Below are 22,356 nucleotides of genomic sequence, written 5' to 3' on the forward strand. Positions count from 1 at the left end.
CATAGAGCCTTTCATTTTAGCATCCTACTGTATTAAATGTTAAGTTCTGATTTATGAAATGCATCTCTATTGGCTAGTGATAGTTTGAGCAATTGGACTTTCAATTACTTTTATTTTGTGCAAGGAGCCTACCATTTCAAACATGGTCAATTCCTGAGTAATTTGTGTTGATTTGCTTGGGTTAGACAAAAGTTTGGCCATGTTGTGTTTTATCAGCTGGTTTCTGGCATTACTAATCTTTAAGTGGAGTGTGGAGATTGCCTTCTTTTCTGTCGCTAAATTTCAGTTAAGTGTTCCACTTCTAATTGCCTCTGGTCTTCAACAAGAAGGGGTCCATTGTTTTCGTTCTTGCATTGTGGATTTATGCATTTGAGCATTCTCAAGAGCTTACTTCAGAGTCTGTTGTAAAAAATAAAAAAAAGAGCTTACTTCATTAGTTTATTCATGAGTCTTAAAAATTTGGTAACTTCCTTTCAATGATAGGCAACTCTGATTGCGGAAAAAAAAAATGCAAGCTTGTTTGTAGAATTGTAGTAATATTCTCTTTAATTTGAGCAGACTTTGACGACTAATTTTGCACATCTGTACTCTATTCTCTTGGAAGTTATGCGATTGTAAACATAACTTGAAGTGATCGCAACAAGTCCAAAGATTATTTCTACTGTTCAAGCTTTATAGTTAAACTAGACTTTCAACAAGTGCAACGCACGGGCTTTAATTTTTTAAAATTATATATATATATATATAAAATTTTATATTTATTTATATAAATAAAAATAATAATTTTTAAATATTTAGTATTATGTTAAACATAATTATATTATCAATGAAAAATTTAATTAATTATATTTTTAATTGAGTTAATTTTATCTTAAAAATTAAATATATTAAAATTTATTGTAATTTTTGGTTCATTTAAGTAATAATGGTGATATAATATCTTTTGAAAAATAAATGTATATAAATAAAATTATTCATTTTAAATATTTTTAATAGTGAAATCAATATATAAATATTAAAATTGAAAAATAATGTTAAATATTATATTTATGCATTTGTTATTTAAGGGTTCCACTTGCACTCTGCTTATTTAGAAAATTGCGCTAACCTCCAATGCTTTGTTATTTTAAGGGGATTGTGTGTATAGTCCATACTCTGTAAATAAAAGTGAGCTAGATGTGTGTAATTTTTTAAAAATAATGAGTGTTGATGAGTAAGGATCATATATAAAATAAGGGAGGTAGTTGTTCATACAAGCAAGGTGCAAGTGTATTTAGTGCTAACCTTAAGGGAGGTATATGTTATTAATCCTTTATGTCAGATGATCTTATCTTGAAACCAGTTGCGTGTTGGTACAACTGGGTTTTAAATTTTGATTCTAGTGTATACTACTATAATATAACTAATAGTTATATGTCAACCACAGTTCTGAAACTTGGTCAGTGTATTTGGCTATTGAAATGTTACATCCTTTTACTTTACAGTGTTGTAGTTTTCAAAAGCCTTTACCTAGTCAATGATTGCTTAGATAGGTTGGTTGGTTAGTCTCCTAGAACTTTACTTGTCATTGACACCGAATGGCACTTAGGGCAAAGGGAGATAAACATGATTCTCATCTTTAGTTTGCATATTGCTTCTGGCTGACAGCTTCTCGTGAGATGAGAAAATTCGGATCTGGTTTTACATATTGCTTTTGGCTGACAGCTTGTTTGACTTAACTTTGATTTTTGAAACTCCTAATATTGAGACAATATTTTATTTAAAGATTTTTTTAGCATTTGAAAAGTTCCTTCACCCCAACATAAACTATTATTGTCTTTTAATTTTTTTTTATCATATGACAGCATTAGATTGTTTAATATAGAATACTATTGCTGGATCTATCTATCCAGAATTATAATATAATAGTGGAAAATGCAATTGAATGTTTTACATTCCTTGCCTTGTGTTTAGATGAAGGATTTGAAGTGATCAGTTGCATTCCACTATCTTACTGAATATGCCAAAATTAATTATAATAGCATTGCTTTTTATGAAGTTCCCTTTGTAATTGTGTCTAGTCTCCAAAAGTATGTGACATACTTATTCACATGCAATGTTAGTATTGGTATGTGTATTTTGTAAGAAGATATTTGTTTTAAATCTCAAAATAGTATATACACAAATTATCTTATATCATTATCGTACAGTTTGGATTGAAAAGAAATGGATCGTATCATAGTTGACACTGCAATTACTTTAAAAAAACGTAAAAGAGAAGAGTATAAGAATATAATCTTATTAGTTGTTACTTGTGTTGTTCATATAGTTATTGATGTAGTGACATGGTATCATAATAATTATTTTGTTAAGGAACCAACCTGTAATTGGAAATAGGAACATTTAGCTTCCTTAATCGTATTTATAGAGTAGAGGGACAGAGAAATATTACATTAAACAACTAAGGCTTAGTAAAAGTGCATTTTTTAACCTTTGTAAAATTTTACAAGAGAGGGATGGATTAGTAAGAACAAGACAATTGAAGTAGTAGATATGTTTTTATATATCCTTGCTCACAACCTAAAGTATATGGTAGTGCAATTTAGTTATTGTAGATCTAAAGAAACCATAAATAGGCAATTCAATGGAAATATTGTGTATTTAAATTTCTTAAAAAATTTTAAATCCTTCATCCAAATACAATATACTTTATTAGGCTATTAAAAAATCCAATTGTGTTAATATTCAATACTAGAGATGCACTAACGAGTAAGATTTTGTTTATTATGAACTTTTTAATTTATTAAAATTATATCAATATGACCTTGTTAAGCATAAGTATATATTTTCTTAGGTATAAGAAACGTCAAATCATCAATTGAATTAGTTATTTTTTAAAAATTAAAATCGATGAGTTATTTTAATTAATATTGTCATAAATTAAAGTTTTATTCCAACTATCACCTTATGTTTAATATTGTAAGTGACAATCATATTTAATGTCAATACTATCAATCCAATGAATGAATATCTAATAAATAGAATTAACAAGAAAAAATGATATAAAAAATTTAATCCTAAATAAGTTTTAAAAATAATAATTGTTTCTTATAATTAGAATTAAAGTAAAGTATAATTTATTTCTTATAAACAGAACCTAAGATAATATTATATAAGTAGTCTTTTAACTTGTGAATTGTACATAAAAATATTTATTTTATATATTTATAATTTGTAGTTAAGTATTTTTTTAGCATATAAATTATATTTCATATTCATGATTAATAATTTGTATTGTGAAACAATACTGTTTTTAAATATTAATCATTGTTTCTAAAATAAAATATTAAAATCGCAAAGATTAAACGCTAAGAAAAAAAAAATTAAAAAAACACTTTTGTAGATGAAAAATAGTTAGAAGTGTTATCTTTGACGAATGATAGCTAAAAACGCCCATTAAGCAAAAAAATATAAAGAAATAATCTATAATTATATTAAAATGAAATTTTACAATAAATTATTACTGATATATAAATTGCATGTAAAATTAAAATAAAAAATAAATTGTAACATTAGCAAATTTAAGATATAATTTTTAAATTAGAATTAAAAATGAAAAATATTAAAATGAATACTTTTTTGGTAGACATAAAAACTAATATTATTTAATTTGAAATTAAAAAGATAAAAAATTAAGAAAAAAAAACATCTATGAAAATATAATTAAAATTTTAACTAAAATATAATTTTCGTCTGAATTTATTTTTATTTAAGACATTTTCTCTCATACTTTTAGAAAAATTAAAATTTTAGTCTCACATTTTTAATTAAAAAATTTCATCCACACTTTTAAAAAAATTATAATTTTAATTCCTATGGACAACAATTTCAAATGTGAATATTTGTTATTCATTAACGTTGACTACGGGTAGTAACCGATAAGAACTGATCGGTGAATCCAAATATTAATTTTAAAACATATTTTAAAATGTTAAAAAACTGAATAAATTAAAATAAAAAATTTGACTTTATTATTTTAAACTAAAATCTATCACAATAAAATATATCATCATTTTAAATATAACAAATTAATAATAATTTAGATCAAAATAGTAATATGACAAATTAATACTGTAATCCTTGTACATTTAGATTAGATAGATTAAACGGACGGATAGTTAGTTAAGTCTGCTGGATTTATCACGTTAAAATATTTAATTACTAATAAGAAGGAACAAATTACTCTATTAAAAACTGAAGAGACTAAAATTGCAAAATTTTAATTAAGGTGAAGAAAATTGTATTTCTGCCTTAAAACCCCATGTTTTAAGAGTTGAGAGAATTGTCATACCAAATCTTTAACTTTAAATAATTGGTAATTAGATTTATGTTTCATAGATTAAGAATTTCACAATCCCTCATGTTGAATCACGTGCTTTTTATGCCTCTATTCTGCCCTCCATGTTGTTTTTTTTTTGGTGCAGACTGCAGATCAACTAAATTAATTTTAGTACCAAAGGGTTGTTTATGCAAATTTTAAAAAATAAATTAGTTATTTTTATCGTTTTGAGTATACAATTTACCGAATCCGGTAAACTAAGAACCATCACCATTAATCCAATTCGATTTCCACGTCCAGCAAACAGATAGCAAAATCCATAGAAATTTGATGCGATAATTTCTTACTATCATTTCATTCGATCGACTATAAACACAACTAGAATTGTAGGTCAAAAACGAAAACCACAGGAACACGAAACGAAACCAACACAGATACCGAAACTTAAACCACACACAGACAACACCTTAAAATAATTGAACTTAATCATAAACCCTAATTTACAGGGTCATATGCCTAATTTCTCCAGTTTCCATCGGATCCACCGCCTTCCCCACCGCGAGAGTAGCGAGAACCACCATCACCACCGTAACCACGGTCTCTACCACCGCCGTATCCTCCACCTCCACCCCCACCATTACGGTTGTATCCACCTTCACGACGACCACCGTATCCGCCGCCGCCACCACCACCACCATATCCACCGCTACCGCGGTTGTATCCACCACCACTTCCGAAACCACCGCCTCCACCACCACCACGGCTGGCGCGGGTCTGAGCTTCGTTGACAGTGATGTTACGGCCGTCAAGGTCCTGGCCGTTCATTCCTGCGATCGCATCTTTCATTGACTGCTCTGAGGCGAAGGTCACAAATCCGAATCCTCTGGACCTTCCAGTCTCACGGTCGTTGATAACCTGCACACAAAAACACGATGCATCAGATCCAAAGCAAAAGAAAAAACACGAAAACTAACGACAGAACCGAATAGAAACCGATCGATCTTCGCCTTTGGTGAAAGGAAGAAGATGAACGTACCTATTGGCGTGAGTAATAAAAGAATCATATAGTAACACAAGTATCATATCATAGATCAAGTAACGCAAATAGATCAGAGATCACAGATCAGAAGAGGATCGAGAAAAAATCCGAATCCGAATCGTGTGAGATCAGTTGCGGTGCCTGCATCAAACGGACCTTCGATTCAACGATGTCGCCGTAGATTGAAAAGGCTTTCTCGAGGGCATCGTTGCCGGTGACCCAAGCAAGCCCACCAACAAAGCAACGGAACTCAACATCTGCAGAAGCCATTGAAAAATAGTAGAAATTTGCAACAGCTAGAGTGATTAGAGGGATAAGATAAGATTAGCACGAAGAAAAAGGGAATACCCGCGGGATCCTTTTATAGCAGGTGATTTGTTAACCACGGTTAAATTAACACCCGTGCTTGGTTACAAGTTCTACGTATAATTTCGCTTCTACCCTCCTCCATTCTCAGTCTTGAAATTGAAATATTTCCTCTATTATTTTAGAAGTTTTTTTTTTTTCTTTCATAGCTCTTTATCTACTAAATTTATTTATACACTTGTTTTAGAAATCTGGTCATATTTTTTTGTCAAAAAAGGAATCTGGTCATATTTAGTGTGATGAAAAAAATTATAAAGACTCAAAATTAAATTTATTCATTTTATAGAAACTTAAAATTTATAATATTTTAAGAATAAAATTGAAAATTAAACTTAAACAGGAAATAGTACTTTCGTCAATATTATTTTTTTAAATAACGACCACCTTCAAACGTTATTTTTTTAAAAATTAAACTGATAATTTATTTAAAAAATCTAAGTTTGACTGAAAAGTATTTGTAAAAGATTAAATTAAGATTTTATGTTAAAACTAAAAGAAAAATAAGATAATAAACAAAAGGAGAAAATTTATTTTAGTCTTTTAAACTATTTTGAAATTTGTTTCAATTTTTAATGTTTTTATAAATCTTGACACATTTTTAGTTTATGGCTTAGTTTTGGTGTAAGAAAAATAATTATTTTTTATTTGATAAAGAACTAAAATTATATAATTTTTAAAGTAGGAATTAAAAATTACATGATTTTAATTAATATAAAAATATAAACGTTAATTTTTATAAAATTTAAAATATATTAAATATCCTAAATCCTAAATGGGAAATAGAGAAATCGCACATTCGCAACCATACAGCTAATTTACAGGTCCAGACAAAGAAAGAGGTGTAAATTGGAAAAAAGTTGCAGGCATGAGCATGACGTGTGCTGTAAAAGATTGTCATTGTGGGACCCAACATCACGTGATAACGTGCAGTTTCCGAGACAGATCAAAATATCTGACGCTCCTACCATCAAAATATCTGGTGCTTGCAATTACGTTTTTACCCCTCCTCAGCTTTCAACCAAAAAATAAAGCAAAAATGTAATTTTGATTTCGTTAGTTTTCAAATCCATAATTTACTGTGCAGTTGATTTTTAATTGTCTAATTTGTTTATTTAGTTTTATAAATTTGTGATTTTAATCTATTTTAAAAAATTATTAATTAAAAATTACAATTATTGGAGATTTTAAATTAGTTATAAATTAAATAAAAAAATATTAATCATTAAATTTAAATTTTTTAATAAAAAATTATTAATTATAATATAGTATTATTATTATTGGAGTTATGTGACGCTGAAGATAAAATATGTATTTAGAGGAAGAATATATTGTTATAAAAAATAGGATTAATAACTTTTTATTTAATTTTTTAAATAATTAATATTTTTGATTAATTTATAATTAACTTAATAACTCAATTAATCATAATTATTTGATAATAACCAATTAGAATGACTAAAATCATTCATTTATAAAATTAAAAGGAATAAATGGTATAATTAAAATCTAAAAAGATCAAAATCAAGATGCCAACAATTTAACTAAAATTAAAAATATCTCTTGTCGGCGGCTATGTTTCCATACAATAATTTTTTTTAATTTAAAAACTAATAATAATTCTAAAATAAATTAATTCAATTATATGAAAACCTTTTATCTAGAAAAGAATAAATGAACTTTGAAATAATTAGAAAAATTATTGTTTAGTTTCTTTTTGTTTTTTAAATTTTATTTTATTTTCTTTATCTCCATTTTTTATGTTGTTGTTTATCTGCATTTAAATATAATGTAAGTTTATGTGTAAGTATTGTTGCAATATTATGAATAAACAGACCATTTTATAAAATTTAAACACTATAAAATAAACATATAGTTGAATTAATTTATTTTAGAATATTGCAACAATACTTACACATAAACTTACATTGTATTTAAATGCAGGTAAAGAAAATAAAATAAAATTTAAAAAACAAAAGAAACTGAACAATAATTTTTCTAATTATTTTAAAGTTCATTTTTTCTTTTCTAAATAAAAGGTTTTCATATATACTTTTTAAAATATTTGATAAAAAACTTTATATAGTATATTTTTCACAAAAGTCAATATTCTAAAATGATACTCCTATAGCATATTTTTTATTGATTGAAATTTATTAAAAAAGTATCAGATGCTATGCTTCTTGGTGTGTTACCACAAGCAAATAATAATATTTTCAAAGCACTATAATTAGTTCATGACCATGGGACCATTTTGTAATGCTATATATTTTTTTTCTTCATATCAAATAAGTAGAGACAATTTTTAAAAAAAATGGTGAATGGAAGAAAGTAAAGTCTAAAAAAGATGTGAACCATTCACAAAAATGTTAACACCATTACACCAAAAGGGTGGAAAGATCTATTAAAAAATAAAAACTTAAATATATTTATAGTGCTTAAAGTTTACTTACTCTTTTATTTTCTTCCTTATAATTTATTTCTTTTACCAACGTTCTTAGATTTTTTTTTTTGGCATGAGTATGTCATTGATTATTGTTGTGAGAAGTTGCCAACGTTTGTTGTCATGGTTAACATTGGCTTGTATATATGCACAAATATTTTATCAATAAATGATGACATCATAAAATGTTATGTCATAAAAAAGTACCAAGACTGATAATACCATATCATTGGAGGCTAAAAACAAAAAGTATAATTTTTAGGAAATAAAATAAAAGAGTAACATATTTGTAAAATAGAAAAAAAATATGTTTAAATTTGAATATGATATAAATATTAGATATAAAATAAAGCTTTTTGCAAAATTTGATATGAAAGTTGAGTTCCTATTGAAAATAGGCCAAACTTTGATAAGCTTAAATTTGTCTTATTTCATAATTATAAAGTTGAGTTTGCTTTGTTTGCATGTGACAACTTAATTTTAAAGGTTTGGTATGTTTTGATAAAAAAAAAACTTAACTTAATTTGAATATATGACCTAACCTATTTGAATATTTTTATGATATTATCATTATGATTTTTTTTTCTTTCTACAAATTTTCACCTTAAACTAACCCATGATGTCACCTTTAACAAACCAGCAGCATCACCTGCCATTAACAACTAAAAATTCACAATTCAAGACTAGATTTCACCTCACACTACCATGCTTTGGTATCGGATATCATCATTTACGTACACCTACACCACAACAATCAAACCCAAACATTTCCATTAGGATAGGATAAGTTTAACAAAATCACAATGATTTAAATATCTTTTTTCATCCAAGTAAATATGTCATTTTTTTAATCACTGTAAATTGTGTGTGTGGAGCAAATGATAAAAAATTTGCGTGTGAAGCTTCTTTAATGCTTTTTATATATACCAATCACGTCTTCTCACTTCAATTTAAGTAAATTTAATTAATTTTATCTTCAATGAAAATTGTTATAAACAAGTTGTTTAACTCATAACTATTATTTGTTTTTCTTCAACATTTTATATTATTTGTTTATTTTTAATACAAATGCTCAATAACTCATTAAGTAATTTTAAGTAACCCAAAAATATGTGACACAAAAATAATATTTTTATTAATGAGCAATGTAGGTAAGCAACTTTCATTGTATATATTATAACATGGAAAAAAACATGTTTCAGGAATTTTAAAAAAGATACAAGAACCAAAAAATAAGAAGTATATTTTAAAAAATATATAATTTTGTATCCTACTTGATGGTTAGAGAGTAGGACTGTCTTAATATGATAGAAGCTTAGCTTTCGCATATTTCTAAGAGAAAATTCGAAAAGTATAGAAAAGGGAGAATTTGAAAAATTCAGAAGGAGATGAAGATTTAATTGGACAAAATATAATGATGATAAGAAAAATATATAATAATTAGGAGAAAATTAAAATAAATAAATAAATAATTAGCATTGATGATAATATAAAAATCAGATTACTTAAAGTAACATTAAATTTTATAATTAAATATTAAAATTTTAAGAAGGATGAATAAATCATAAATATTAATGGTAATATCAGAAAAATTCAAAGTAATTAAAGAAATATTAGTTTTCATATTTCAAAATTTAAATAAATAATAATAAAATTAGTACATTGTTCTCAACTAATATATAGTCTTTTATCATATATAATATACGTCTTAAAAATACTCTAAAAGAAAATCGAAGGATGAATTGTTTGATGTCAATTTTTGTTTCTCAAAAATAATTTCTCTATTTTACTAGTGGAAACATAAAAGGTGGATCAATGAAAATCTTTCAATTTTTTAGCAAAACTTTATTTGCAAGATTTAATCTTAATCTTTAAATCGTGGTAGGATTAGTATCACGATTGAATCTGTGAAGATATATAATTGATGTTTTAAAAATAAGATGAAATATATATTTTATACAAAATAAATATATAATGAGGTCCCATGGTCTAGTGGTCAGGACATTGGACTCTGAATCCAGTAACCCGAGTTCAAATCTCGGTGGGACCTTAATCTTGATATTTTTATTTATTTTATCTTTTGAAATGTATGTTCACGACGCTTACTGCCAATCTGAATTTGGTGACTGCGATGTGAGAACATAGAAGAAGAGAACTCTGGCCTGCAACATTGTTTTGGTGAATATGGCCTGCAATATTTAATTAAATAATTAAAATAAGTTCAAACCGGTTAGTACTTAATTTACGTATGTTTTATTTTATGTTTATAATTATTAAAGAATTTCCCAAGAAGAATAAACTATAGTAAGATTAAGGAATGGAATTATGGAAGACATCCAGCTAGCATTGCCTGTATGGTTTAAACTACTCCCTCTTTCTACTCCTCTACCACTTTGAAAGGGGTTTCCAAAGCCTTGAGAACATATCTCACAAGGGGTTCTTTTTGAAGGTTTGGAATGTAGGAAATACCTGGCAACAAGGGCAATTGCCCACACTTCCTCTAAGAAATCCTCATCAACAATCAGAGACAGATCCATTGTTTTTGTTACAAGATCCTTGTAATAAAGATTGATGTAAGGTAACAACTGCTCCAACCATTGCTTCACATCTGCCTCACTGGATTCACCAGCTCAAGTAACACTTTCACAGAAACAGGACATATCACAGGCTCAAACTGATATTGATGCATCTGGTTTTAAGTAAACAAAGTTTATCACAAATTAATAGATTAAAACACTTCTTGATAAGTCAAGACAAACTCAATCAAAAGAGATACAAAATTGATTGAGTGATTAAAAATAAATATATAAAAAAAATCGCATATTTAATTCTTTTTTTTAACAAAAATTAACTAACAGTTGACATTTTTCGCCAAAAAAATTCAAACTCAACCATAACTTCAAATGATATTAAAATATAACCTCCTTTTTCAGCAGAGAAATTACAAGCTTCACAAATTTATACAAAAACACCATTGTATAATTTGTATTGTATACAAGACAAATACATGTATAAACTTATGATATGATTGAGAGTACTTTCACTCACCAAAAATATTATTCATGTAACAGACCGCAAGTAGTGTAAAAAGGCTTAATTGTCATTATTGTATATCAATTTATTGATGACAGATTGATAATTTGATATGAATGAGCCATCCTCCCAAAAACATAAACCGTTAATTAGACGTAATTCTTGACTATAACATCTTACATTAGAACAAGGTTTTCTTTATTTAAGTCATTAGGGAAGGACGACCTTAACATGTGTCCTGGTGACTCTTTGAACATATAACGATTTATGTACTGATTCGCAGGTGGTGTTTCTTAAGCACCCAATAGAATGCTGTCAAAATTCCTAACAACACAATCAAAAGGTTAAAGTTGATATCTGCAAGAGGGTACAAAGTGAATAGTGAATAATCTCTACTCACAATAAAGAGTCAAGACATAGAAGTTAGAACTCAATACAAATCCTTACCAGAAATTAAATACGAATTTCTACTTATCAAGATATCAAGATTAGAGACAAGATAATTTTTCATCACTATTAAAATAAATTAACTGAGAGAGTTCGACATAAATACTAAGGACAAATTGTTAATGGAATATTAATAAAATAAAAAATATCTATGTATCATTAATCAAAAGCAAAGATTTCAGAATTAGAGAAAGGCGTCTTCTTATTTCAAAGTGTTCTTTTTTTTAACTTTTCAGAGTAGCAATCAGAGAATAACGCCTAGAAAAATTTTCCGTAGATGTGTTCTATAATCATATATAGATTGAGTAATGATATATGTTGATCCTATTTTGGATGAGAAAAAAGAACGATACAAAAAAAACAGAAAAAATAATAAAGTGAAACCGATATAGATGAAAAAATTAGCCTAACTCGACGTCATTTAACGCCTCAGTGTATATCCAAACAAAATCGCAAGTGCGTGCTCTTCGTTAACCAGTGCTTCTAACGAAAAATGTCGAAACTGAAGAGTGGCAACTGTTAAAACTCTTATCTTTGCCAATTCCCACCACCATATATCTTCATTCTTCGCCTTCAGCCTTCAGCGCTTAACGAGTAAACAAGAAAAAGAATAGATGTTTATTTCATGTCAAAAATACAACCTCTACCTTCTTTGCTCCTCTGTTCCCCTGCGCAATTCAACAACATGCAGCATTTTCAATTGTCAAAACCCAAACGAGCATCACTCCATTCTCCGCCAACCCAATTCCAAATCCACAGCATATCTTCTTCACCACCTCTCCCACAAGGATGATGGGGCACCCATCCCCATTCCCATTCCCAAACCCAGCGAGCTTCAAGACCCGATGCCCCACGAAGAAAAAGTCAAGGTTTTGGAGCTTTCCCTCGTCAGAAAAAGGAGCCCTCAGTTCCCTGGCTCCATCTACGCTCAATCTCCCAGTGACTCCGATGTGGGTTCTTCTCTGCCCCCTCTCCGCACTCTGTTTCAATCAAGTGATGGTAAAGACAACGAGGAGGAGGAAGAGGAGATGATAATGCGCGCTCTTGAGATTCGAAGGAAGGTTACTGAAGAGGTTTTTAAAGAAGCCGTGCGAAAGGGGAAGTTTGGAATCACTTACACTACCAATTTGGTTACCAGGTTATCCGGTTTCATTGATTACATCATGATTGAAGCTGCTAACTTGAAAAGATTGCCCGAATTTTCAAACTCCACCTTCAACTTACGCGCCAAAATTGTCATTGATGACTCTAAAGTTGTGCCACTTATTAGGTATGGACTGAGGTTATTATGATTGTTGCTTTTTCAAGTTGTTGGTATGCTGTTTGTTATGTTGTTTGTGTGAAATCAAATGGGGATGTTGTGGAAAATTGTTGATAACTTGCAGTTGCAGACCGTTTTTTAAAACCTTGGGGATGATCATCCTCATTTTTTTTATTGGCAAATATTAATTGTTAATTTTTAGTTTTTTTTGTTAGCGGGAGAATCAAACTCACGACCTTTCCCTCCCTCCTTTTCTTCTCCTTTTACCACCAAACCAACCCTATAACTCCATCCTCATTGGTTGTTACTTGTTTCTTAATGTGTTGTCTATGTATGATTTCATTTTCGAATGCTTGTGTTTGATTGTCTGTCTTCGATTCTCTAGATGGTTGAAGCACAATGCAATATCATTTCCTCGGATAGCAAAGCTTATTTTGATGTCGAGAGGAAACCTTGAGGCCGTAAGGAGTTTTGTTGAGTGGTTGAAATCGGTATATGTGAAAGGAGAGTTTCTCGGTGTTGTAATGGTGAATGCTGGAGATAATATTTTCCAGCGCAGCCATGCGGAGCTGGATGAGATTGTTCTGTACTTGGAGTCCAATGGAGTCAGGAGGGATTGGATGGAATATGTCATTAGTCGTTGTCCTCAGTTATTGTCTTATAGCTTAGATGAAGTGAAGACTCGTGCACAGATCTACCATGATATGGGCTTAAATGAGAAGGATTTTGGCACAATGGTTTTTGATTTTCCTAAAGTTCTTGGTTACTATTCTATGGAAGAAATGAATGCAAAGGTACACTAGATTTTCACATAATGTACAGTAATACAGTCATCTTTCAATATATCGTCATTGTCTTCTCTCATACACTAGTTTATTCAGTTTTAGTATCATCCAAATCAAAACATTTGAAGTCCTACAGTTTACTTTGATGTGTATGCTGATATTGTTTGATATATGGATATACATAATGTCTGATGCTGCAGTTTTAATTTCAGGTTAATTACTTAAAAGAATTTGGGCTTCAAAGTAAGGATGTTGTCAGATTGATTGCATTTAGACCACAATTGATGGCGTGTAGCATTGATGAACGATGGAAGCCTCTTGTTAAGTATTTGTATTATTATGGGATCACTTGAGATGGTATGAGGAGAATGCTTACCATTAAACCAATGGTCTTTTGTGCTGACTTGCAGATGACTATTGTGCCAAAGGTATGCAAACACTGATTTATTTGTTTCTTTTATCAGTTGAGTGATGCTAGTAATTAAGGTGGCAGCTGGTACAATTTTTTAGTGGTACTTCATTTTTGTTATCATTATTTATTCCTCCAGCTCATGAGATCTAGATGTTATTGTTTTCTTATGTATTTGATTTGAAGTGTAGTAGATTCAGAAATAAAATTCCCAATGATTACTGTATTGTTTCCCGAAGGTAATGCTGACAATTTTATTGTGAAGGTGCGGTTTTTTGAGGATATAGGGGTTCGCAATGATGCAATTGACAACATGCTTGTGAAGTTTCCTCCTCTACTCACTTAACGTCTGAACAAGAAGATTAGACCAGTGGTTTGTCCTTTTCTTATGCAACTATGGAAGTTGCCACCATAAAGTGGTTTTTCCAAATTCCACTGCCTTACCGCTGCCATGATAGTCCTTTTTGTTAATAACTGAAAAAGAAAAAGAAATGAGTCTTCATATTAATTTAGGAATAACAGAAAAAAGATTGGGGCATTATATCAATTTGAATATAATCTTGTGCAGTGATAAAATTATATTTATCAGCAACCAACCCATCTAGAGGCATCATACCTTCATACACTTAAAACCACACCCAGAAAGCATGAGTTATGAATGGGAATTTATGCATCAAGTGCTACTAAGTTGTCCTTCATGTAGAAGTAATTGATGCATAGACATAATAATCACAATAATTATATGTCAATAAACTGGCTCATCTAGAGGCATCAATTGACTCTTTTGCTGAAATTTGAATATTTGTATGTATAGGTCATTTTCTTGATGACCAAAGCTGGAGTCAGTGAGAAAGATATTGCCAAGGTTGTAGCTCTTGGACCTGAGCTGTTGGGATGCAATATAGCACATAAGCTTGACGTAAATGTAAAATACTTTTTGTGTCTTGGCATACGTCTTCGGCAATTGGGTGAGATGATTGCTGATTTCCCAATGCTGCTCAGATACAATCCAGATGTCCTTCGTCCCAAGTATATTTATTTGTGGAAAACAATGGTCTGGCCTTTGCAAAAACCTTGTTTGATTCTTAATGATTTTTTATCCCATTGCTTGGCTGTCTTCAATTATCCATGCCCCTTGCCATTATCACGTTTTTCAGCTATTCTCTTGAGGGTCGAATTATCCCAAGACATAAGGTTCTAGTGGAGAATCAGATTAATATTAAGCTAAGATACATCATGTTGACTAGCACTGACGAAGAATTCAACAAAATGGTCAAGGGCATAATTAGAAAGCGCCTCAGATTTGAATCTGCTGTCACAAATGAGGATACTACTTAGCCCCAATCTGTTATTACTGGAGATTTTACGACACCCCAGCCATAAAAAAAATTGGTGGCTGTGATAAGTGATTGTCATAGAACCATAATTGTTCTTCACAAAGATGGAGGTGCTAAATGACTTAATAGCAGCTGGTATGGTGCAGAAACACCTTAATGAGTTAGTGGAGGAAAAGGAGTTCTTATGTCTTAAAAAACAAAAAACGCCTGCAATTTGGCACTGGCTGCACTGCCTCCCTTGTAAAGATAAAATTGCTGCAGACTGAGCCAATTACACTACCACTGGAAGGGACTATGTTGGAGTTGTGGAGACCTGACCAGTGTACTCTTTGCAATTATTCAGTAGGATGGTTTGAGGTATATGCTCATGCATACTGTAAATGAAGTAATGTACATGTTGACTTATTGTGATAAATTTTTGTTACATGTCTGCTTTGTTCTTCATTTGATCTTAGGTTTTCCTCTGATTTTTGAGACTTCGGTTTATTTCCCTAACAGGAGCAAGGGAACAATTGATTGCTGTGCAACTGAATAATCTGTCTGACCTTGTTAATCACGGTAATCTGATATGCTTGTGTTCCAAAATTCTAGAGTTGGGTCCTCTTTACCGGAAGAACGCTAAACTTGAGCCTTCTTCAGAAGGTCAAAGCTCAAATTGATATTTGAAACCCATTTAAATCTAGCTCCGGTATTTCTGTAACCAGCAACTTTGTAGCAAGCTCTTTGATGACACAATTTTCATCTCGTTTTTTTTATATGAAAAACCGTGATCCGTATATAAAATTATTTACAGATGATCATGGTCCCAACGTTGTAAGATTATACCCTAGGCATCACAAATTTATGCTGACCTTTAAGATAGCTTGTAAAAACATCCTTCAGATCTTAATTTTGATCCATATATAATTAAGTTGTCGGTTAGTAAAGTTATTTTAGTAATCATGGATTATTCTAAGTTCTGTAGGAATCTAATGGATTAACTATGAAAACGAGAAGTTCCTCATTTTCCCTTGCAAAAAAGATGCATTATTAGTAAATACCCAGTACAGTAGAGCCTTTGATCCACTGCCAACAAATTATTTAATAGCCAAATAGATTGAGGCATGTTCAAGAACTGTTCCCGCGTAAAGTTTTTTTTTTTTTTTTTTTACTATTGTCGTTATCATGATAAATTGGTCATCCATGTTATATTCATTTGGTCAACTTTTGAGGCTCTTGAACCAATTATTGTGATGCCCTTGTTAGATCTATGCCCGTCCATATGAAACTTGCCCACTTCTGGGAATAAAATGTAGCCTACTAACAGAACCAAGCAGAAAGCAGACGCATTGAAATACCAATGTTAACAACGATGTGTTCAATTGATAAAAGACGAAAACAAATCACTCGCAAGCTTGGCAGCAAATAGCAAATAGCTGAGGCCAATGATACGTCCTGTCCTTGTAATGTGATACATAAAATTTTCCAGACCACAAGAAATTGAAATTTGGTAACTTCCCATTAATATTTTTTTCAGAACATATCCAAAATAACAAGGGCGTAGCTTTTTTCTCCCGTATCAAAATTCTTCATATAGAAACTGAACTTACAATCTACAGGTAGTGTTTGATCTTAGAGACAAAAATAAATTATAATTTATAAATGAGAAGAAATACAAGAAACAAACATGAATCATTTTAGTCAATTCCAAGACGACATACTGGATTTTTCTTTATAAGCCCAAGATCCACCTGCGGAAAACAAGAAAAATATCAAAGGTATGTTTTAAAAACAGAGAAAAAAACACATCAATAAAGGACCAAAATAACCAGATGGTGGTATTCAGTTCAAAATCGAGATGAGTCCGTCTTCATAGTTATCCCCTAAAAATACCTTGTGTCCAAAGAGATCTCTGATGTTATCTATCCCGTATAGTATCATCGTTGGCCTGTTTCCAGATAAAATAACAAGTTAAAACCAATTTCCACCCATCTATAGTTTCATTAGATTTGTACAGAAAGATTATAACAAGAATTTAAATTTTACAAGTGAATTCATTTTATTCTCAGTTATGATTAAAGTGTTCTGATTTTTTTCTAACCTTTCAAGGGAAAGACCCCAAGCAATAACTTGGACATCTTCAGGAAGTCCCATCGGCTGCAACATTTCAGGTCTGAACATGCCAGAGTTTCCTATCTCTACCCATTTTTTAAAGCCTTCATGATAACTGTTAAAGTAATATGACATAATCTCAGCATATCCATAATCAACATCAGGACATGGTAGATAATCATTATAGAAAGACTCACCTAAAAATCTCCATGCTAGGTTCAGTGTATGGATTGTAAGCTGGTTTGAACTTCAGCTTGGTCATGCCTGAACTTGGTAATGAAATCATTTCTTTTAGTTAAAATCAATAAAAGATTAATCATATACTACTAAAGCCTGTCCTTAATAACTTGGCTGTGGATCATATTCCTTGAAGTCTCCAACTTACATTCAACATTTAAATCTTTTTCAGTACAAGAGAACATTACCTAAGCGTGAGAAGAAATCATGTAGGATTCCTATTAAGTCACAGAGAGTGAGTCCTCGATCACATACAAGGCCTGAATTGAAACATAAAAATGTGACAATCACAAAATTCCAGAAAATTTATTGATACATTTTGATGCGAAAAATAAACATCTGGTGGGTCAAACCACAACAGAAGCTGAATAACCATACGTATTCTATTGCAGTAATTCCCCCACCCCTTATTTAATATGATTTGAAATAGGACTATCAAGGAAGAACTGTTTTCATTTGCAAGATGAACAATTTGAAAAGAATTAAAATCACAGGGCCAGTAACTTGTTAGCTCTCACATACCTTCTATTTGGTGGAACTCAGCAAGATGTGTCCGATCAACTGCTTCATTTCTGAATACACGATCTATAGAGAAATATTTTTTGGGGGCAAATGGTTTCTGCATAGACATCCAAATGCAGGGGAAAATAAAGAATGATGTTAAGTTATAATTCAGAGCTATAACTTTGAAAGCACAATCGCATATTATCTGTGTCATAACTTGGTCCAGCTGAACTAAATAAATAATATACATTATATAGAAATTTCAATAAAAAATCATCAGGAAGAATAAGAATATTAGTAGGCTTAAGTGGCACTAAACACCATGTAATAGTATGCACCCACAAGAACATGATACCAGCAAATTCAGACAGATACCTGTGCTAATTGGTAAAGCATCCTGGAGGAAACAGCAGTTGTATGGGTTCGCAGAAGGTTTTTATTTGCTTCCTCTCTCTTCCAGTCATATGCATACCTACCAAGAAAGAAATTGCAAGGCTTTTTCAGAATGTTTTTTGGAAATCATCCATCTATCAATAGTAAATAGCCTATGCTAAAGTGTTAAGTTTACTCAAGATCATACCCTCTAGACCCATAACCACCAGATTCATGAACATGCTTCACTCTCTGAACATAGTCCTCTGGCAATATCTTTGTTGTTGAAGGAGCTGCAGATATATGTGTCACATGTTCTCAGAATACAAATATATAATACAAGATTAGCACGATGAAAATTAAGGTTTTACTAACTTTCCAAAAAGAATGTATCATGTGAATCACGGGCTGGGTGTTGTTGGGGCTGGAACAAGGCATCAAAGTTCCAGAAGCTGCCAATTAAATAGCACATACAAGCAAGAAAATATATGATATGAGATTTAAAAAATATATATTTTTTAAATGTCACTTCATTTGTGATGTTGCAATGCATTGTTCAGAATTTAGAACAACAGTTTCTTTTCAAGGCCTCAAGCAACTACAGAAAGAACCTTTCCAAGAGGATTTATCTATCATAACAAGAACATAGTTCCATTAGTTACTTCAATATCATTCAAAGGCCCAATGAAACAACTTATAGAAGACAATGAATACTCACAAAAAAATTCAAAGCTATAACTTTTTCTTAGAAAGAAAATATATTCCACACATCATTTAACATCTTTGAGAGGACAGGAAAGCAACATGACCTATCTAAATCTCAATCAGAGACACTAGGAAGCCATTGATATAAAAACGACAAGACAAAAATAAGATCAAGTTACTTACATCATTGCCATCAACATCTTCAATTAAAAGATGATATGTGGATATTTATTTAAAATTTTGCAACACATTTAATGGATTGGAAGTTAATCGTTATTGGGAAGAACACCCACATGTGAATGGAGAACTTGATGACAAAAAGGAACATGATCCAAACAATAATAACCTGCTCTCAACGAAATTATTTGTTGGCATCTCCTCAAACCTGCAGCACCAGAAATTAACATAAAAAATGTTAAACTTGAAATTTGAAATGAATATTTACCACAAAGATATCATCATTCCAAATAGCAAAGATAAGACTCACCCCATGCAGAGGAAAATCTGTTTCAGCTGAGCACGTACCTGAAAGTAGATAAATTTCAGAAGTATTAAACACATGATGCATTGTCAATTTTTTTAGGGATAGAAGCATCATTATTAATAAGAAATGCCTCCTCTCATTAGGTGAGGTCAGCTAAATTGATCAAACTTGTCATTGTGCTCTACCAATTTTTTTTTGGAATGACATAAATAAATTGGCAGTCTACATCATACAGATTTAACAAAGGTTTATGTTGCCAGATAACAGCCAAGCACAATCTTCCTCATCTTTTAGGACTAGGGATCGACAATGTAAAATTTGGCAACAAAGTACGACATAGGCAGAGATTATTTCTTATGAATAAAAGCACCATCTTAAAATCATAATGCACAAAGGTACATAAATGTACTATTAAATAAACACAGGTAAATGAACAATTTAAATATGCTTTAATTAACATAAATAGGGGGTGTGTCTTAAAAGCTCTTCATATCAAACTGCGAATTTAAATATGTAAATGCACACTTTGTTCTAATAGTATATAAAATTTTAATATTCATTTAATCTAAAAATCAAATGCTATTTACTGCTACAATGGGGTTTGGGAAAAAAGGAGGAAGGTATATGTCCTTGCCTTCAGCAACGGATGAAGATTGCCACCCTCAAGAGGAGCACCTTTAGCACTATAATTGTACTCCTTGAACTCTAGTTCCTTCCACTCACCACTAACATAAAAAATAAAGTAAGTTCATAAGATATGCAAATCCACAAAAGGTGTTGTGCACAAAGAAATTTCTTTTATACAGAGGTTATAATTCCATTCACATTCAGTTTATGCAAAAAATACCTCTGAAAATTATCACGAGTCAGATCAGTGACAACCTTCTTTCTTTTGGGTGCATAATTAGGACCCCTTTTCAATGAGTAACCCTTCCACGTCCTAAATCACAAGATACCAAAACGAATTTCAATAATGAAAGAATAATCAAGTCAATAATAGCACATTCAGTATATCTGAAAAACTGTTCAACACAACCAAGATAAATTATTATTACTGTGGAATTATGAGCTTTCTCACTTTGAGTGCTTTGATTTCGTCTGAACCAATGTTCTGCATTTACAACAATATGGTAAAATTTCTAATGAGACAGAAAACGATAAGCAACCCATAAAAAAATAAGAAAGGAGGAAAGGCCAACAACAATAACCCCTCCAAACAAATGAAGGATGGTTTTCACTTTCACATAATTTGTAGTAGAATCCAGGTACACCTCATAGATCTCAAATCAAATCCCCCCTTCCCACTTCCTGTAACAGTCTCATAAGTTTGAGTTGAGTCTGATAATCTATATAAAACCTTGCCATTTTCCCACAAGTATTATTTCAAACTCAAGTGCTACCTCATGTGCAAATAGCCAAAGCACTCCATTTAAAAAATGGATGATACCAACTAACGAGACTACCCTGTTGTCTACCCAATTAATAATTTTACATAGCTTGGTATATCTCAAGAATTCACCACTTCAATTTTCATAAAAGTTCCTACTTTTCCTAAATGAATAGAACATAAGTGATAACCCTCTCCCCCACCCGAGAAAGAAAAAAAATCTCTGTTTTTTCTTCAAATTGCTTCCTCTCAATGTACCCAAGAAGTTTACTGACAAAAACATTCATATTAATTATTAATTATTAGTACACGTACCAGCCCCTGTTGTATTTGAAGAAGAAGATCTTTGACCTTATCATCCACATGTTGGACCTGCAGCAAGAAAAACGAGCTAGTTAAAAATACTCTGTAAATCATTTCCATTATAATTTACACACAAAATGCCACCTCAACCAAAGTACTGAAAATCTAAAATCCAACATGTACCTTTCTAGATATCAACTGTTTCCCCATCTCCACCCATTTGTTCTTCGCAGCCTGAGCACAACCTATCTTGAAGAGAGAAGGATCCAGCTTTTTCTACAACCACCAAAAAAACGATCAAATTTATAATAATAATAATAATAATAATAACAACAACACAACACATGAATAAGTTGTAAAAGAAGGGTGCGTGTAGCAGTTAACACATGTAAACAACCTGAAGCTCTTCCTTAGAGATACCCTCTTGCGGTATAGCCAAAAAGAGTTGAACTTCAGGGGATCCAACAGTAGCATACGTTTCCCCCTCATCAGTGAGGACCCACGTTTCCCTCTTAATGTCTTGTGCGTCAACGTATCTGAACCCGTGCAAGCTCTTTATCACATTCACGATCTCGTTGTGCTCAATGCCACGTTCAGCTGCGAACTCACCCGAGTCTCTAATCTCGTCGTTCTTCTCTAAGAATCCCAGAATTGCTTCTTCCGCCATTGCTTCGCCGCAAAGCACAACACGCAGCGTTTAGAAACAACTTGGAATAAGATAGATAGGTTCGCTTAAATTGGGCCACATAAGCCGGGTTGGGCCGGCCCAATAACAAAATAACAGTTAGTTAGTTAGTGAGTTTTATAGTGTAGGGTTTTAGTACTATCAGTTTAGCGA

The 22,356-nt window shown here is 31.1% G+C and overlaps 2 protein-coding genes, 1 non-coding gene and 1 pseudogene across 3 annotated transcripts; 2 read left to right on the forward strand and 2 right to left on the reverse strand.

Annotated features, from left to right (window-relative positions):
• Window positions 1-4,634: 4,634 nt before the first annotated feature.
• LOC100796704 (RNA recognition motif-containing protein) lies at window positions 4,635-5,697 on the reverse strand. The gene is made up of 2 exons (NM_001354923.1): window positions 5,514-5,697; window positions 4,635-5,233 (listed from the first exon to the last, which is right to left on the reverse strand). Exons 1-2 carry the CDS (start codon window positions 5,625-5,627, stop codon window positions 4,835-4,837), a joined length of 513 nt encoding a protein of 170 aa, NP_001341852.1. The 5' UTR covers window positions 5,628-5,697; the 3' UTR covers window positions 4,635-4,834.
• Window positions 5,698-10,141: 4,444 nt separating this feature from the next.
• Window positions 10,142-10,213, forward strand: TRNAQ-CUG (transfer RNA glutamine (anticodon CUG)). Its single transcript has one exon. It is a non-coding gene; the product is annotated as a tRNA-Gln (tRNA).
• A 1,538-nt stretch (window positions 10,214-11,751) lies between these two features.
• Window positions 11,752-16,549, forward strand: LOC100797076 (transcription termination factor MTERF2, chloroplastic-like; annotated as a pseudogene).
• Window positions 16,550-16,914: 365 nt separating this feature from the next.
• Window positions 16,915-22,349, reverse strand: LOC100792325 (phenylalanine--tRNA ligase alpha subunit, cytoplasmic). Its single transcript, XM_003537825.4, has 17 exons — window positions 21,916-22,349; window positions 21,702-21,794; window positions 21,531-21,587; window positions 20,884-20,939; window positions 20,676-20,768; window positions 20,463-20,553; window positions 19,832-19,869; window positions 19,691-19,729; window positions 19,015-19,091; window positions 18,848-18,932; window positions 18,643-18,739; window positions 18,286-18,382; window positions 17,952-18,023; window positions 17,724-17,790; window positions 17,516-17,641; window positions 17,308-17,362; window positions 16,915-17,165 (listed from the first exon to the last, which is right to left on the reverse strand). The coding sequence occupies exons 1-17, from the start codon at window positions 22,183-22,185 to the stop codon at window positions 17,112-17,114; spliced, it is 1,467 nt and encodes a 488-aa protein (XP_003537873.1). The 5' UTR covers window positions 22,186-22,349; the 3' UTR covers window positions 16,915-17,111.
• Between the last annotated feature and the right edge of the window lie 7 nt (window positions 22,350-22,356).

This window comes from Glycine max, chromosome 11, assembly GCF_000004515.6.
Source record: "Glycine max cultivar Williams 82 chromosome 11, Glycine_max_v4.0, whole genome shotgun sequence".
Classification (NCBI taxonomy): Eukaryota; Viridiplantae; Streptophyta; class Magnoliopsida; order Fabales; family Fabaceae; genus Glycine; species Glycine max.